Here is a 19,624-nt window from a genome sequence, read left to right as displayed (position 1 = left end):
GATTGGCCACCTGTTGAAAAACAAGTATCTGGTGCCTCATGTATCAAATCACTAGGCATAAGTGTGCTGGCATAAAGAGGGCAAAATCATGCCCCTTAGTACAGAGAACTTGTGTTCTAAAATGTCAGTGCAGCTTGCACTTTGCACCTTGTGCTGAATGCAGTGTAAAGTGCTTAACACATTGCTATAGGCATGCAGTAAGTACAGGGACCTGCTGTATCTTGTGCCCACTGGCACTTACTTCATTGCATAAAAAAAACAATTATGTGACTTGTATGTTTTCAAATATTTTATACCATTTACCAGCCCTTGACAACAATACTAGAATAATTTGGGAATTATTTTCTAAACTCTTATTTATACGGTCTCAAAGTCATCACTATCCCATTTAAAATAAGTTTTAAAGCCATTATGCATATTTCATGTCCTGTAGTTATTAGTGGTGTAATTAAATTTACCATACCTCATGTTTTCTTCAAGGGACCATAGAAGAGGATGAAGGAGATGACCTTTTATTGCAATCAGTAAATGAATTCTGGTGGTTTCCTCATATGTGGAGTCATATGCAGCCTCATCTCTTTCATAATGAGTCCTCACTGGTGGAACAAATGATCCTAAATAAGGAGTTTGCACAGGTATGTGATGGCTACCTACTCAAAATGCATATAATCAAAATGGTAGTTTTGAAATGACACAATTTTTATATTTTTATAAAGTGAATTATACTCTGGGACAGAGATGGGGCTGTGGTTGGATGTTTGGGGTGTAACTAAGATTGGTTAGGATGTTCCAGGGTACAGGCAATAAAGCTCCCAAAAGTAATCTCTGGATGGTTGACATCTCTTGATCCTACATATAAACAGTCCGGGAAAGTTAAATAGAGTGAGCCACTGTAAGTGAGCAGTCCAAAGCCCTACAGAAAAAGTGCAATAGGTGTGAACCTAGGGTAAACTGCACCAGAATGACTCAAGTTTACTCTACATAATTTATGGAGAGCATAATAAATTTGTAGACCACCGTGGAGACCTCTTGTTTCCTGTAACTAAAACCAAGGTTTGCGTTCTACAGTAAATTAGAGTACCAATTGTTTCAAATATTAATCATACTGCAGCACCTGCATTGTTGTTTAAATCAAACTGTGTAACAACACCTCCTTTGATATCCAGTGAGTTCCTATACTTATTGTAGTGAGCCCCATGCAACATGTTCTGTATGAGATTAAGTCAGTAAGGCCTGCAATATAGGTTACATTTCTGTAGAAATGTTCCTAGCAACCAATAAGCACTTCACTATGATGTGTCTAGTGAAGTTGGAGTTGCTCCTTTAATGTCTACCAAACTTTAACACATCCACTTTTCATATTCTTTTATATTTTCGCTTCATATTCTTTCTGCAACTGTCCCATCAAAATTATTTGTTGACTGCATGTTACTGTACTTGTGAAAAACAGCAACCTAGAGTATATTGCGAATATAGTCTTTAGTTGGTGTGGTTTGTTGAAATAAAGCTTAACTAAAGAAGTAGGGAAGAAATGTTCTACATTATATTTTGATCTTCTATACCAGGCCAAGCCACCCACAGCCCTTTGGCAGGGACGATCTGTGCCTCTGAAGATGCCCCAGTAGCTCCCCTTCTTCTTTTCTGCTGATTCACTGCACATGCTCTGTGCTGCTGCTGTTACTTACTTGAGCTTAGGGACCAACTCACAATATATTGTATATACAGAATATAAATGTTGCAATATAAGGCTGATCAGTAAATAGATAATTGGCAACTCTGAAACGAGCGCATTCAGTATCAGAATTGACAATTGACAATATGCATTGTCACTGCCACATCTAGCAAGATCCAAGATGGGAAGCTACTGTGACAACTTTAAAGACATGAATCATTACTGCTATAGAGACGCTGAACTTTTAGGCTAGTACAAGTAAGTAAGGGTAAAAGTAAGTAAGGGTTAATAAGGGTTTAGTTCTCTTTCAAGCAGAAAATTTGAGGAATTATCTAAACTCAAAAACATAGGGGATTTTCCCACACTGAATCAAAGTAGTTTTATTGTATGATTTATCATACTGTGTAAAAAAAAATGGCGGCTAAATACACCACACATCACCAGGCATCACAGCCTACTTATAAAGCTATGTATTGATTTTCAGAAATCGCGTATCTTTGTGTAAAAATCTGGTGTAAAAAGAAGCAGCTGCTTATAAATAATATGTGAAAATGTGGCATTCATTCATAAAAAAAATGTTTTCACTTTTTTTCCTGCGTTGTAATGTGGTGAAAAAAATTGCTTTAAATTCAGCAGTCAGACGGCTTAAAATTAAACACACACCTTGATACATTTACCATTTATTTTACCCAGCTTTTTATGCTATTTTTCTGGCATTAATCATTTTACAGAGTATGATAAATAAGCCCCTAAGTGCTTTGGATTTGGTGTTAAAACTCAAGATCTATCCAACGCATTACTGCAAGGGCAGTCAAGTTAGGTAATAACATAAGTAACAGGTCAGGTCCACAAAAAGGAAAGCTTTTTAATGTATATTTTTAACTGTTACCCCATACTTCATATGTCACATCTGGCTAGAGGTTCCACATTAAGGATAAAGAGCATCAGTGACAAGGTACAGCCCCAGGGCCGCCATCAGAAATCACGGGGCCCCTCACAACAAAATTGTTGACAACTGTACAGCCCTCTCAACAATTATAGATATTACGGCCTAGATATTATATAGCTATAGAGATACATATATTAGAGATACATGCCTCTTATTTAATACAGTAAATGCAGTAGGGCTGGAGTATAATGATTTAAACATGTACCAAAGCTGAATGTGGTAAGTATAGTCAAAAGATTTCCATGACAGGGTGTCAATAGCTATCTGTTTGTCTAAGAATACCTTGTGCTTGAGTTATATTAAGTGTTTGAATTGGGATTGTTGTCAGAGGTATGTCATCTAGAAACGAAGACTGACCAATATTCATAATATCAAGTAAGAACAATATTTAAGTGAGATCAATGTAGGGAATAAAACAATTTGTGCAGTCTGTGCAACATTTTCCCTTATTAGAACAGAATAGACCTTCCTGTATAGCATAGTGATAGGCTAGGTAGGGGAATAGAATATCTGTATATTTTTATAGTACAAACCAGTCAGTGCCAGGGGTTATAGAACACTTTGGTAATTGTAAGACCGTGTAACTTCCTTTGGGGAGAAGGGTTCTTCAGGTTTTTATGTAATTTGGATATAGTGGAGATAGATCTAGGTCTAAATATCTATTGTATATGTTCCAGCTAGATAGGATGTTAAACTCCCTAGACAAAGTTTTTTTGCTTTAGTCAGACATATTCCTGCATTATTTGGAACATTTTTTCTTTTTTTACTCTTTTTCTTTAGGGAGACTTGTTAAATTAAAATTGGTTCTTATAAAATGTTTAGGGTAATAGGGTTTTTGGAAGTAAAGCTCTAGAGCAGTGATCACCAACCAGTGGCTCAGGAGCAACATGTTGCTCCCTAATCCCTTGGATGTTGCTCCTAGTGGCCTCAAAACAGGTGCTCATTTTTTAATTTCTGACTTGGAGGCAAGTTTGATATGGATCATAAGTAAGTGGGGATGGAAATAAAATGTATAATCATAGCGGTAACAGGAAGGTAATATTGACCAGTTGACCACTTCCTTGTAGGTATAAAAAATATTACTTGTATAGAATGATAACATCACTTCCTATCCCAGAGATTTTTTTGAAAAGTCCAATTCTTTATATAAAATGGGATTAAATTGGTCCACATCTTAGAACCAAGAGAACAAAGGAGAAAAACACTGAACAGGTCAGAAATGTCAGAACACAAAGCCTTAAAGCTGTAAGAAAATAGCCTTTGTGTTGCATTAATGAGTCCAATGACATTTTGATTACATGAAATTAAATTCATATTCATAGAGATATATATTGCTTTGTCAAACTAGCAATCGTAGTAGAGTGGTTATTCATTTATTTCAAACTTGGAAGGAAACCTGGCTCTTACAGTTTTTTCCTCTGCTGATAAGAAAGGTGCCATACTGCTCTTTTTATCCCATTTAGGCTTTTGCTTTGTGTCTCTCTTTAATTGATGGTGAGTGTATATCCTATATAAAATGCCAATTATTTCCATTTATACGTATGTATATTCTGCATAATCCATTGAATCATTATATCTATTTAAGAGCACACAAAAGAATCCTATTGAGCATTTGGTGCATTCATTACCTTTTAAATAATCATGTTTGAAATATTGGGCAGGGCTCAAAAGTAATTACAGTACTTTGCAATTTAATATCTAAAGCTGATTAGAATCCTGAACAATCCCACTTGGCTGCTTTGCATTTAAATGTGTAGTCTAAATTTGAAGGTTATAAATCTTTGAAATTACATTAAGGAGCACATTGCTTTAGCTAAAAGTGTCATAAATATAGCTAATCAATTAGGAATTAAATAGCATTCAGCTTTTATAAAATGCAGCCTTCCTTGAGATTTCTACTCATTGCATAAAAGCAATACTAGTTTGGTTTTTAATGCCCTACAATGAAGATTTTATGTTATTGAAGACACATCTTAAAAAGCCTTTGACCTTATAGTATTTCGCAGTACCCTCATTTCCAAAAGGCATTTATCTGCCCGTGCATACAACATAATTATGTTTTAAAGGTCAAGCCCACAAGTATACTGACTTTTAGGCCATAACGCTTAGAAGTACTGTCTATATTTACTAGTAAGTTTTTACACATATTCTGCACCCTTTAGAATGGATTTTTCCACTTCTGTTTCGCTCAATTTATTAATTTCAGTGAGACTTTGTTTGACTCAAAATGTCCAGGACAACACTAGGAATGCATTGCCCTCTTTTCTGTAATGTTGAGCTATCTGAATTTTTTATGGATATACTGGATGCAGAAAATTGTAACTAAATTTGATTATTAAGAAGATATAACTCAAATGCCTATATATAAGTATTTACAAGGTGGTAACTGCTTTATAAATGACACAGACAGCCCAAAATATGTTACTAAATGCACATTAAAAGTATTTAGGTAGTTTGCCTGGCTAGAGGGGTTATGTAATAAAAGGCCCAAAGTTTGTCCAGGAGCAGTAACGCATAGCAACCAATCAGCAAGTAGAATTTACTGGTAACCTGTTCAAAAGCAACTATTTGATTGGTTGCTGTGGGTTACTGCTCCTGGGTAAACATGGTGCCTTTTATTACATATGGGAAAAGAGGTTTAAATAAGGGGACTACCATATTTGTGCAGCAGTAATCTATTACCATTAGCAATTCTGACCAGTTGAGAAGGGATAGTCAGGTTGGTTTAGGAACTTTAAGTAACAGTATAAAAAAATCATATTTCTGACATGCTTACTTTTTTATATTATTATTTTATATATTTATTTATTTATTTTATAATACTGTATATATTATTTTATACTAGGGATGCACCGAATCCAGGATTCAGTTTAGTATTGGGCTAGGATTTGGCCTTTTTTGGCAGGGATCAGATTCAGCCGAATCTACAGTCCTGGCCAAACCAAATCTGAAACCTAATTAGTATATGCTGATGTAAAGGTTAATGTCATCGCATAAACGCGGCAGTGTAAAAATGTTTTACCCTTCCAAATCCTGATTAGCATATGCTTTGTCAATGTAAACATGCTTTCTATGTAAACAAAATTATAACAATTATACATTGTAAGTAAAGTTTTCCCATTTTAGGTATATAACCCCACATTATGTACTATATATCATCTTCTCACCATTCTTCTATCTGCTCCCCAAACCACCTTTCTCTTGTATTCTCTACCTTCCTCTGTTTTTCCCCTATTTTCTACTTCTTTTCTATTCTCTACAACCCTCTCTGTCTCCTTTTTTTTATCTGTATAACACTTCATCTCTTCTCTACTTCTCTTCCAGCAATCATTTCTCCCCTTTTATATTCTATATGCTCCTTGCACTTTATAGCCTCTCCATTATTTGCATGAAAAAATGGAGATAAACAAATAAAAGCTGCAGTGTTACAATAAAAAAGTTCTGGGATTCAAAACTCCTACATTCCCCTCTGAGGGGATGCTACTTCACAAGAATACAGAAGTAGAGGGATGGCTTCCCTCCCAAATTCCAGCACTGGAGAAATGGGGGGAAAACAAATAATATAAACAAGTAGGGATGTAGCGAACCTCAACAAAAAAGTGCGAAAGTTCGCGAACTTTGCGAACCCCATAGACTTCAATGAGAAGGCGAACTTTAAAACCTAGAAAAGCCATTTCTGGCCAGAAAACTGATTTTAAAGTTGTTTAAAGGGTGCCACGACCTGGACAGTGGCATGAAGGAGGGGGATCAAGGGCAAAAATTTCTCTGAAAAATACTTTGTTGACACAGCGTTGTGTAAAAACGCAAGCTATTCCTATGTATACGCAAAGGCAGCTGGCAGACGTAGCGGAAATACGCGTCGTTTTTTGCTATTTCGCACTATTAGCACCATGGAAACGGGATTTGCTGAAAAACGCCATGTGTGGCTTGTGCGGCGTTTTTAGGCTGAGAAAAAACGCAACGGAAAAATGCCACGCGAACCCAAATTGCAAACATGCCCGAAAAGTTTGCGAACTTGCAAACACCCGATGTTCGCGCGAATTAGTTCGCCGGCGAACAGTTCGCTACATCTCTATAAACAAGCTCAAAGTGACACTGAAGAAAACTATGTATATAATTGTCTACAATGTATATTAATCATTTAGAATGATATGTTGATCTTTTATTTATGCTAAGAAAATATAATTTCATTTTCCTTTCACAGGAGCATGGTATTCCAACAAACATGGGTTATGCTGTCGCTCCACATCACTCAGGTGTCTACCCTGTACACATGCAGCTCTATGAAGCTTGGAAAAAAGTTTGGGACATCCAGGTCACAAGCACAGAAGAGTATCCTCACTTGAAGCCTGCACGTTACAGACAGGGCTTTATACACAATGGTATCATGGTATGTTCAATTAAAGGCTCATCATCTAGACATTGTTTGTTTGACAGGAAGTAATGCTTCATAGCAATTTTTTAATGAAATTTCACCCAAACCATAGTAATTTCATAATGTTATGTGATCTGAGAACCTGATATGTAGTTATTCTACCCCCTGGATAAGAAATGTAGCTGATAAGGCCCTATTTGTTACTATTATGTGTTCGGAGTACTGCTGGCACTATGAGAAGTTTCCAAGGCTGTTTTTTTACATGTTCACATGTACACCCAGCGCTGCGGAATATGTTGGCGCTTTATAAATAATAATAATAATGTTGGTGTACTGACTTTGTCCACTCCAAACTTTTTCTTTTATCTCTGTTAATTGTATACCAAAGATAAAAGTTGGATTAAAAAAATAGATGCAACTAGTTTTCTTCATAATTATATCCCACATTTAAAATGTATTTTGTAACAATTAATTCATTTTAATATTGTTGTCCTTAAGTGGTGGTAAAAAGGCAATGGAAAGGTTGTAAGTGATAATTAATTGTGTTTTGAATTATTTCAGTGTCAGCACAAAAGTCCTCTTCTGTTTTTAATTATATGTACTGTTTTATCTTTTAACTTAACACTTGATATTCAAGTACATAAATGTAAAAATATAATATTTAGCAGACTTTTAAATATTGACCTTTCATGGTCATTTTATCTAGATGCATGACAAGACTGAATGAAACAATGAACAAATGGTGATTCTTATAAACCTTTATTTAGACTATTAAAAAGTCGTGTGCATGTACATATCATGCATAATATGCTCCCTATTGTAATTTATAAAAATATTACAAGCCATCGAAGACTTCCATGGCCATATAAAGGTGCTCTCATGTTCCTTTACGTACTACAGTCACTTCTTCTTATCTTTCTGTTAAGTTGCTGCATGCGGCCGGTTGAGTGAGGTGAATGGCTGTTCAGTTTAGCATGTGATGGGGGGGATTGATATAAGGGGTTCAGTCTGGCGAATGGAGTAGTAGTGGAGTAGTGGTGGCAGTGGTAGGGGGTTGTGGGTGCTGAGAGACATAAGGAGAAGCACACAGATAAGTCTATTGGGGTTATGTAATAAAAAACGCAAAGTTTGCCCAGGAGCAGTAACCCATAGCAACCAAATAGCAGGAAGCATTTATTGGTCACCTGTTTAAAAGCAAACATCTTTTTGGTTGCTATGGGGTACTGCTCCTGGCCAAACCTAGTGCCTTTTATTACATATGGGGGTAAATGCCTTTCTAAGCTGTAAATGGTGCATTTCTAGCAATATCATTTAACATTTTTGCCACTGGAAAATAGCATACTGTAAATGTGTAAATATGTACTAGACACACAAATATTGTGTACTTCTTGGGGTGTTGAATTACCAGGGTACCTGGTGTTTTGGTGAGTGCCGTCTCTACTATAGTATTTTTTTTTCATTCCTCTCACTATGTAACATATTTGCAGCAGCACACCATTTTATAAATACTTTTTGCACTGTGATTTAATACAGTGTACCAGGCTGCTGAAATAGTGTGTTAGCTTATTTCAACACCATTTTTTTACACATTTACAAATGTCCTCTTTAGTTGATCGACACCTCAAGTTAGCTAAAGCCGCTGTAGGGAAATCTGTTACATTGCTATATCTGCATTTTTTTCATTTTTTTTTTATAATTTTTAGGCTAATTAAAGGCTTATCGAAGGTTAGTATGGCCTACTTCAACTATCATTTTCATCTACTATCAACTATCATCATTTTTTTACAGTTCCTTTATTTGTTTTGCTACCAGAGGCAATAATGACTTTGCTATGCTAGTGCTCTTCAGCCAAGTACATTATCTAGCAATACTTATGCAGAAATCGCAGAATCACAGATCTAACTGTTCGCAGAGGCAAAGCCCATCCATTTTTTTTAAATAAATCATGATGATTACTTTTAGATGTCCCTCAATACTCTTAAAATGTACAGGGAATGTGCAGTTTTGATCTTTCTCGAGAAACAGACATGGAATTAACTTCCACTTCACTTTCTTTTTAGTCAATAAATAGCTTTAAAAAAGAACCTTAAACTACTACTGATCATATATTCAATAAAAAAATGTACTGCATTACTTTTAAATGCAGCTTTCCTTTCTAGTAAAAGGAGCATCGCCTGCTATTAAAGTGCTTTAGAGCAAGGGTAAAAAGCCTTTATTACTGAGCCAAGTGAATATTTTACCAACGGTTAGGCTTGGCTGTTCCTAAAAAAATATATAATAAACATATCAATGATAATGTAAAAGTGTTACTTTTGAGAGAAAATAACAATATTACAGTGAATTTTTTGGGGGGGGTAGAACTTTGGGTTAAGTTGCAGTTCTTATTATTTTTCTTCTGTTTCTAAAAAAAACACATATTTTGGTAACTGAATTTTCCTTTTTTTTTTATAATAAGCTCTTGCATTAAGGGAATGCATCACCATGTTTGCTGTATAGATGTGAAATGAGCTATGAGAATAGAGACACAATAAATTTGTAATAAATGTTCCGGGGTGCATCTAAAAATGATTCTTCCGGTTCATCACATGTCAAATTTCTCCTGAATAGACTTCAATATATCTTTTAAATTTGTGTGTATTTCAGTGTCAAACAGTCCTTTCTGTCCAGAGCAGAAGTATTACATGGCACTGCTTTATTGCACCCACTTTTTGCTGTATATTTTGGTTTTTAATCTTTATGTGCTGCATCAAATTATCTCTTCCTGAGACTTAAAAGTCATTCTTTTTATTCTTGTGACTGCAGAATGACAACAGTCAGATTACTAGCAGAAATTTGATTATACCCTTTTTATTAGAAAAAGGTACAGTCAAGCAGGCTTTTTTGCCAGTAAAACATGCTCATTTCTTTGAAAGCTCACCCAGCATGATATTTTCACTGTGAATCAGATTGTGCCTTTTATGGGTAATAACGTCTCATCCTCGTTAATACGCCTGATTTGATCCAGCATCTAAGGCTTAGACAATCAATGGGATATTATCACATTATGCCCATGATCAGGAATACTAAAATCATGCAGAGCATTAGCATGGTCAATGAAATGTAAAATTATTAGTAGCAACTGATACTTGATAATACAGTTTTAGAAGAAGAGCGGGGAAAATTGTGTGTGCCTAGATGTAAGATAGTGATGAGCGAATTTTTTCGCCAGGCATGGATTCGCAGCAAATTTCCGCATTTCGCCCATTGGCGAATTTTTTCGCGAAACTTCTGTGAAAATTTGCTGCGGAAAAAAATTGTTGCGCATCAAAAAAAGGGCTCAGTTGCGTCAAATCGGGCGCAGTCACGTCAAAGAAGGGCACAGTCACGTCAAATTGGGAGCGATTGTGTCTGCGGGCGACAATAAATAGACACGGGCGACAAAAAAGACACGGGCGACAAAAAAAAAATTGCATTTCGCGAATTTTCTTGCCGTTTCGCAAATGTAATGGCGAAGCGAAATGGGACATATTCGCTCATCACTAGTGTAATATAATAACCATGTTCAAATTTAGTTTTGCAAAGCTTTTATTGATGTAAAAACATGGATTATTATATTTTAATGTTAATAAAGGGCTAAAATAATTACAGATTGTAAAATGTATTTAGCTAAATTGAATACAAATAATTATTTATTAAACAAGGGAAAAGAAGATGTTCTACAAATGGGATTATTTTGCATATCCTGTTAAACTTTTTCTATCCAAAATATTGCCCTGTTTATTACAAAAAGCCAGAAAAAAATGTCACCAGTTAACAAATGTAAAATTCCAGCTTACCATTAAGAGGTAGTTACCTTATCTTGTAGAGCTGCCTGAATTATCAGAAAATCAATTGCAATTAGTGTATCAAGCTCTCTTCTTTAAGAGTGAACATACATAAAAACCTTATACAGACATTGGACCTGTAATCCAGAATGCTAGTTGGGACCTGTTTTTTTTCCAGATAAGAGGTCTTTCTATAATTTGCATCACCTTATTTTAAGTCTACTAAAAATAATTTAAACATTAATTAAACCCCATAGGACTGTTTTGCCTCCAGTAAGATTGATTATATCTTAGTTGGGATCAAGTGCAAGGTACTGTTTTATCTTCTATGGAAGATGGCCTTCCTGTAATTTGAAACTTCCCATATTATGGATTTCCAGATAAATGGGCAATATTCATTAATTATGGAGTTGGAGTTTTCTGAACTTGAACTTTTAAGATTTATCAAATGAAATAAAAAATGAATAAAAAATAATGTTGTTAATAATGCTGTTTTTTGTTACATAGTTAAGTTGGGTTGAAAAAAGACCATAGTCCATCAAGTTCAACCCTTCCAAGTAAACCCCAACGCACAAACATAGACCCATACTCACCTATCTATACACTCACAGACATAAACCATATATATACCAACATCAATACTAATTGTAGATATTAGTATCACAATTGCCTTGGATACTATGCTTGTTCAAGAACTCATCCAGCCTCCTCTTAAAGGCATTAACAGAATCTGCCATTACCACATCACTAGGTAGGGCATTCCCCAACCTCACTGCCCTCACCGTGAAAAACCCCCTACGCTGCTTCAAATAGAAGTTCCGTTCCTCTAATCTAAAGGGGTGGTCTCTGGTGCGCTGATCCTTTCTATGGGAAAAAAAGAATATCCCCTATCTGGCTATAATCCCCAAGAATTAATGGGAACTTTTCGGGGTCAAAATGTGATTGAAAAAAAACTCAATCTATTTTATTCAAGATTTTTTTTAAATACTCAAATTTAAAAACTAGTAATGCAGTGAACGTCCTTTATGATGAACTTGGAACGTTTAGCAAGCGACTGGTACAAAATAACCTGTGTGCCAGTGCTCTTAAACAGTTACAGAAGGTTACTTTCTCATTTTATTAATCTGCTTTTTTCATTCTTTCTTTCAATATCAATAAGGTCTTGCCTAGACAAACTTGTGGTTTGTTTACACACACAATTTTTTACAAAGAATATCCTGGTGGCCCCAGCGAACTAAACAAAAGCATCAGAGGAGGAGAACTTTTTCTGACAGTACTTCTAAACCCTGTAAGTACTTTGTTCAAACATTAATAATCTCTTTGGTTTTGCTGTGAAAATAGCTGTAACACGATTGTTTTTGAATGATATCAGCTAATCCTCTAAAATAATTTACCATTCTTTTAATCTGAGAAATGCTTTGCAAGAAGTGTATCTAAAAGTAGCATTCGATTGCTTTTCATTCAAAGACAAATCAAACAACTGTACTTTAATTGCTTAAGAAAAAAAAAAGCATACTCATCAAGGACATTATCATGATATGATTGTATAACAGGAGATCATACAGTACATTATTCTGGGGCAGTAAAAGGATTTTGTTATATACTGTGTTTGAATATAATATTTTATAGGGCTTTGAATGGCATACAATGAATCTAGGCCCAGTTTGTTTTCAATGCAATTTCAGAGAGCAGGAAATATATTTTCAGTCATGCACAAGAAGTAATATCATTCCATATAATCTACTATCACTTCGAGGGACAGTATCTCTCGAAATGTGCTCTGACTTACAAACATCTAGGGAAGCATGAAGAGGTTCACTGTAAACCAGAGCAAACCAGGGAGATAATCCTGGGCAATTTACCACAGTCACTGTCTATTAATTACATGCATTTTTAAACATCTTGATGTACTGGTATAGATCAAGAACTGACAAGGCTATTAGGATCATTTTTAAAACGTTATTGATGTAAATTTTTCATTTTAAATGTTATATTTAACTCTAGGAGGCCATTTGACATTTCTCAGTTATAAGGATTTCCCGGCTGGAAAATTATAAAAGGATATTTAGCAATACAGCTAAAATTAACAAAATGCATTTAATTTATATTGGTGAATTAATTGGTGAAATGCAAAATTTTGCCACAAATCTAGACCTGCTGAATAATTTTGCTCATCGCTAATTTCATTGTGTTTTATGAAACACAGTGTATTCCTTAACTGTATAAAGAAAGCAAATGGTGTGATGCACAAGGCAAAAAGCACCACTATACCTTCATTTTTATTTGTATTTATCTTTGGATTTCTCTAATGAAAATATAAAGAAATCAGAGTAAATTATTTTTTTATTGCCATAAAGCCCTTTAACCCTTTGCCGTCAGCTGATCTGGTCACTTGCAGAATTTTTTTTGTCAGACAGTTTTTGAAGATTTTGTACTGTTTCACTTAAGGGTCATTTCCTTAATGGGACTCTAGTTTACCTAGGAAAGTAATATATCCTTTTTTACAGGACAACCTAAGCTTTCAAAATATGCTAGAATGTTTGTGGAATTTCACTTCTGTAACAAGATAGGCCTCTAAATGTTTAAATGAAAATAAAAATAATGTTTCCATCTATACCATCCCTATCACCCTTACCCCAGTCCTAAATTAACTCTTTCCCCCTGAAAAAGCCAATTGTGCTTTTATATATTTTTTTGTTGTTGTTTTTGCATTTTTTTCTTACTTTTGTGATTGTTTGGTTAATTTCTAGTTAGTTACAGTGGAGCCCTCACAAGACTGCATAGCTGAGAAACAAACCAATTTTGTGTATCAGTGCCAGTGTTATACTGCAAGGGCCTGAATATCTGCCATCTGTAGCCACTGCATCTCACTGCATATAATCTGCTGATTTTGTAAATACAGACTGCATTTCACTGTATATAATGTGTCTGGGATGTCAGTACCCACTGCCTTTCTCTCTATAAAACTAACTAAAATACATTTAACTGAACACAAACACAAATGGATGGAGAATCCCTCACAGAAGTGCATGTATAAATACGTTTAAATCTTAAACATTTTAGGGTGAAAAAGGACTCCCATCTGCACTTTTGCACAGTCTCCATGGAAGTCAGTGGGAACCACAAAAGGTAGTTGGCAGGTTCATTTTTACGCCAGAAGCGAATCCACTAAGTCTCACATTAGCTTTAAGTCAGTCTATGCATGGCCCATCTTTAGCCTCCCCAAACAAATAAGTCAACCATGTCTCCAGAATTTGCTAATACTAAATATTTATAGTTTAATGGAGATTTCTCGCTTTTATAGGTCCTAAACTCCCAGCAGTACACTACCAAATTTCCAAAGTACTGCTCCAGAAAGCTGCATAGTTTAGATTTCAAGGCCAAAAATTCCATTGACAGAAGGTTTTCCCTAGAAAACTATACATTTTTGGAAATAACAGATTCTTACAAATCCAGAAGAGGTAAAACTGTCTGTCTATTCCAAACTACCAAGTTGAAATGCTATTGTTTTTTATAAAAATGTGTGAATTTTGAAGGAAAACGCTTTAAAGTTTCCAGTCTATAGCATTTTATCTCCTAAAGGTCATAAAACATCCTAAATATGAATACCAGGGGTCCAATGAATAGTTTTACAAGCATGTAATCTCCCACATACCACTAGGTATCAAGATAAAACATTCTAAAATGGCAAAGCTATACTACAATACTAAAAACAGATCAGGAACAATAATACAGGGGTAAAAATGCACTTTCAGTCACCAATTTTTGCCTTGAGTGAAAGCCTCTTCTATGCATGGAAAATGGGGCAGAAGAGTGTGATAAAAATGTTTCCCAATTTCAATTACTAAAAAGTAATTTAAGCACTTAAGTTACATACCTAGTTCTTAACCTGATATAGTGGTGATTTGTTTACTGGATTCTGACATAATGTAGAGATGTGTTTATTTCTTTATTACTTTTTCTACCAAGAAAGACACATTCACTGAGAAATGTAAGGGGAAAATGATGAAACTTAGTCCATGAACCTCTACTAGTCTATGTAGCGACTTAGGGGCATATTTACAAGAAAGTATACAATATTTTACTCAAAAAGGTGTAAAAATTGGCCTGAAAACAAATGTCATATTTATAAAGCTCTGTTGCTACCCAGATCAAATACCCTTCAAGGCAATGTTTATACTGTAGTCAATCAGAGATCTAGTGAGTCTAAAACCCACAACTATATATTTTTTCACACATGCTACATCTTGAAACTCCTACAGTACTTCATTCTAAAATAGCAAGGGTGGTCCTAACCCACCACATCCAGTTCTTCCTCTTACACGTTAAATAATGCAATGGGTTTCTATACAAACAGATAATTAAATGCTGTTTCCATTAATTCCATATCTAAGTGCTTACTGTATTCTGTGATTGTGTATATGTTACCTAAATAAATTAAAAGGAGGCAGATTTCCAAAGGAAATGAGTTTGCATTCAAACCACAATATAGTGGCATAAACATTTTTTTCATTATATCCATGATTAAATTACAGAAGACCACAGGAATCTTTCTCCAGTAGCTATTTCACTGCACTCATGAAGACTACTCTGATTTTACACAGCATGCAATGTTATTCATGTGGATAATTAATTTTCTGTTAATATATTGGGGTTATGAACTGTGTGTGTGCTTGTAACCTCTCCAGTGAATAAATATTGCCATTTCCAGCATTTTTCTATAACGCTTGAAAATCTAATTTGAATGGTTTCTCTATGACACCAATTACTGAACATCCAATGATGTCTCTATCATTTATATGAAAATATTTTAGCTGGAAATTGTAATTATATTGGTATTGTACATTACTTTTCAATAGCTGGATCAGCTGGGAAGCACAGTTATTTGTTTTTAGTCTTGTGTAACAATTCTTTGATTCAGCATGAATGAAAATAAAAATCTAAAGCTGCAGTTTATACTTGGACTGGGGAGATGGGGGAGAAACATGAAGCTTAAAGAAACACTATTAACTTGCATTTCTGCTGCATCTCTATGATGCATCTAGGTGGTATATAAAAAACAAGACTTATGTCAGTGATGTCAGCACTCAGTTTTTTTTTTAAATTATCTTTTTATTGAGTTTTCATACAAGTACAAAAAAGGTCCATCTAGACATATGGCATGAATATAAACATGTTATATCAAGAGCAGGTCATATCAGATAACATTTGGCATGCAAGACTAGGTCAGATAGGTATGTTGAGGCTTCATATATGTTCAGTTAGCATAGTCAGCACTCAGTTTTGAGTAGACATCAACAGATCTCCTTGCCCTAGGATAGGGCACACTGTCTGTGTCCTTTTACTGTAACTGCTGTTGTCTTCTGGTAAAGACTTGCCCTGGGCCTATTGCCTAAACTTGGACACTGAGACTGTAAATACCTTGCCTTGCTTTTTATTTTATCCAGGCATTGCCTGTCATTGTCTGTTTACCTGGCATATGCCAGTATCTACTTCCTGTCTTGTTACCTACTTCCTGTCTTCTTATCTACTGTAGTTTGTGAAGCAGCTATTTGTGTTGCTGTTCTGCTTCCTTCTTAGTCCTCACGCTAACCCTTTAAGATCAGTAGGCGGTCTGAGTTGGCCCTGGTTCCTGACACTAGCAGTGCTTCTCATTGGCAGTGACAAATGCAATATGTGATGATGCATAATATTGCATTGCTGAAACAGACAATGAAATGCTTTTTTACAATACCCCAAGGCATTCACCTCTGCTTCCTGTAGTACTCCGAAGCTGTCTCACAAGGAAACTTTAGGCTACTACACAATGCATATATTTTCCAAGCTGAGATATTTGTTTTTAAGAAAAAAGGTTATTGTTCAGGGAGGCTGAACATTCAGTAATCTCCAGAGTGTCTTATGACTTTTCATACTAGTATTTGAGTTAACTGTATATTTTTTTTCATGGTAGAATTAGTTATGGTTTAGTATTTGTTTCTCCTGCTGCTTAGACAAACAATGCACAGCAACAAATCTGTTATGTTTTCTAAACAATAATCAAGGTGGAAGGATATTTTAAGATAACGTATTTGTAAGAAAGCTACAAAATCATTTTACAAATTAGACCTAGGAAGAGAAATAAGACTGTTAATGGAAATTTGTAAAACAGGAATGAGTGGAACAATAATTGGTATCATACACCTTTAACAGAAAACTCCTCTGTAGAGTTAAAATATATAAATAAAATATAAATATGGCTTTTTTATATTAATTAGCAATAAAATATAGCCAGCTGTTTAAACACAGTGCCACCTCTGCAACTACAGAATGCCAACTATCCTCTCACAAATGGATTCTAACATGCAGCTGTCCCTCATCCACACACAATGGCCTTGGCATGTGTTTTTCACATTATGGATGCCACTCTTTTAAAATCATTAGTAGTCATTTGAAGTAATTAAAACCACAAACCTGTGGTTTCCCCTTTTTTTTCTGGAGTAGGCAGTGATCTAGGAGCAATGAAGAGAAGCGCTAAGATGGCTGCTTCTTGGGATTGTTCTTTAGAAGGTGCGATTGGGAAGGCGATTTTTCTAGGTAGATTAAAAAAAAGTTTTTTAGGTGTCAGTGTCACTTTAAGCCTTGCTATAATGTGTACTATTGATAAACAGTACGGAAAGAACGTATGACTTAAAAGTGTTGCAAATTTCTTTTCCGATAGTTTTACAACTGTGAATAATTAGAGAGGGAAAGGAAAGTTTAATGATATAAAGTCAAATCTCCATACAGATAGAAACATCAATGCATTTATCCCAGGGCTTCTCTAGGTAGTATTGTTAATCGTGAATTACCTGACAACATGATGTGGCTAATTGCTCTCCCATTGTGTGAGAATCTCATCATGTTTTAATTATTTTGTTTTTAACATCTTTCTTAGAGTCCCAAAAGCAACAATAGAATTTAGGCAGCTGAAATATTTTTGAATATTTTTGAAATGCTTTTGATTTTAAACAGAAATGCTGCTCAAAACTCAAAATTAAGGGTAACTATCATACCAAAGTTTTCAGCATAACCGATCCACTCATTTATATTAAAGATTTTTAGGTTTTCCCAAGCTGGGAATTAAATATTCTAAGGGTTTGGTAATGGTATATCAAAGTGCCACGGGCAGGTCATTTGCCAAGCTGAGTAATAAAGATGCGGACACTGCGGAGGCAAAGGCCTAATAGAATCTTAAAGAAAGAACCGTTTCATATGTATACTATACACAGTTAAACATATTTTTATCTTGTCTGATTCTTAAAAATAAGATTTCTATATTTTCTCAATTATCTACATATAATAGGATTTGAGATGTAAGGCATCATATACAAACCCTGGGGGGCACACGTGCAAGAGTGCTAAGGAGCTCAAGAGTGCACCCCTTACTGCTCACTTAGAGAGCACTTGCACTTGTACTGTTGTTGCTCTCTGTACTGGATCAAAAAAACAGTGCTCGGTGCAGAGAGTCAGAAATGCTGGTTAAACTATGAGCTGTGCTGAATAACCACTACCACACTTGACAGTACTGTGTGATTCAACAAAAACTATAAAAAGACAAGCAATTGGTCTGGGGGGCAAGCAAAGTCTTTTCAGTTTCAGGTTCCGAATTTTCTGCTAATTTGTAAATTACAGATAGTTTACATCAAAAGCGGGCATAAAATGAGAGCTGTAGCTGATCCAACACAAAGCAATGTCTCAAAGTCTCATAATCTAAGGCCAAGTGGTTTAAAGGGCCATTAGGATGGTGGTGGGCAATCTATAGATACAATTTACAGTGCATCAATCTGACACCTTTTTAAATATCTAAAAAAAAAATCTAAAGTGGCTAAGGGTGAAGACACATCAAGCTATTTAGTAGCAGCTACTTGTCACAGCTACTAAAAGTGAGAAAATACCCTGCCATAGACAATACTGAGAATTGCCTCTGCTAAAAACACAGGTAGAGACAGCTGTCAGTAAATGATCAGCATTGTCTATTTCTGTAGCTGCTACTAGAAGCTCTGTGTGTCTTCACCCTAAAGGGTATATACAGTGTATGACACCCACTAGACAGCACAAATGTAATATATTGACGTTAGTACTATGCACTGATTTGTCACCTTTAATTTCTGGTAGGGAAATACACCTACAGCTTTTACTGAAACCTATTGTAAATAAATAGAATAGGCCTGGTATTGCAAATGAGCCTTGCAAACTATATAAAGAAATTGTAATGAAATCATAATTGACTACATTACTGTAAACACAGATATTTTATACACATATATTAATACCTTTATGAGCAATTAACTGTTAAAAGTATTAAATGTCTTTAATATCGGGCCAAATCCAATGATTGGAATATCAGAGTAAAAAGCAGTTGCGTTAATAAACATTTTAGGAAGTGGTCATGTACACAGATGACAAATTGCCAATTACTTAATTAAATCTGACTCGTTAATGAGATTTAATCAAGAAAAATGAAGCATGGTTCAAGCTATGACTAGGATCAGAGTTATTGCATAAAATCACATACTGGCTTATGCAAGCAGCAGAACAGACAAAGAAATAAACACAATAACTAGTAAACATACTGCTTTTTCTATTTTTAATTATGCATTTCCAGTTACACATATTATAAATAATAAATGAGACTGAAAGTTAATGAAACAACACATGGAGATCAAATAATAAATAATATGTAATAAATTATTCAATGTTCTTTATGAAATAGTTTGGCAGTGATGTGTACTAGAAACCAGGAAGGTTCAGCGATATATATATATATATATATATATATATTTATAGCGAGAAGGAGGGAGAGAGAA

The 19,624-nt window shown here is 35.0% G+C and overlaps 1 protein-coding gene across 1 annotated transcript in view; it reads left to right on the top strand.

Annotated features, from left to right (window-relative positions):
• ndst4 (N-deacetylase/N-sulfotransferase (heparan glucosaminyl) 4) overlaps positions 1-19,624 on the top strand; it is a 138,439-nt gene that overhangs the window by 52,427 nt on the left and 66,388 nt on the right. Inside the window, exons 4-6 of the mRNA XM_031903014.1 lie at positions 481-635; positions 6,826-7,011; positions 11,959-12,087. Of these exons, the coding sequence (XP_031758874.1) occupies positions 481-635; positions 6,826-7,011; positions 11,959-12,087 (470 nt within the window). The remainder of the gene's footprint in view (positions 1-480; positions 636-6,825; positions 7,012-11,958; positions 12,088-19,624) is intronic.

The sequence above is a fragment of the Xenopus tropicalis genome, chromosome 1 (genome assembly GCF_000004195.4).
Source record: "Xenopus tropicalis strain Nigerian chromosome 1, UCB_Xtro_10.0, whole genome shotgun sequence".
In the NCBI taxonomy this organism is placed as follows: Eukaryota; Metazoa; Chordata; class Amphibia; order Anura; family Pipidae; genus Xenopus; species Xenopus tropicalis.
This window is presented reverse-complemented; position numbering and strand designations above follow the sequence as displayed.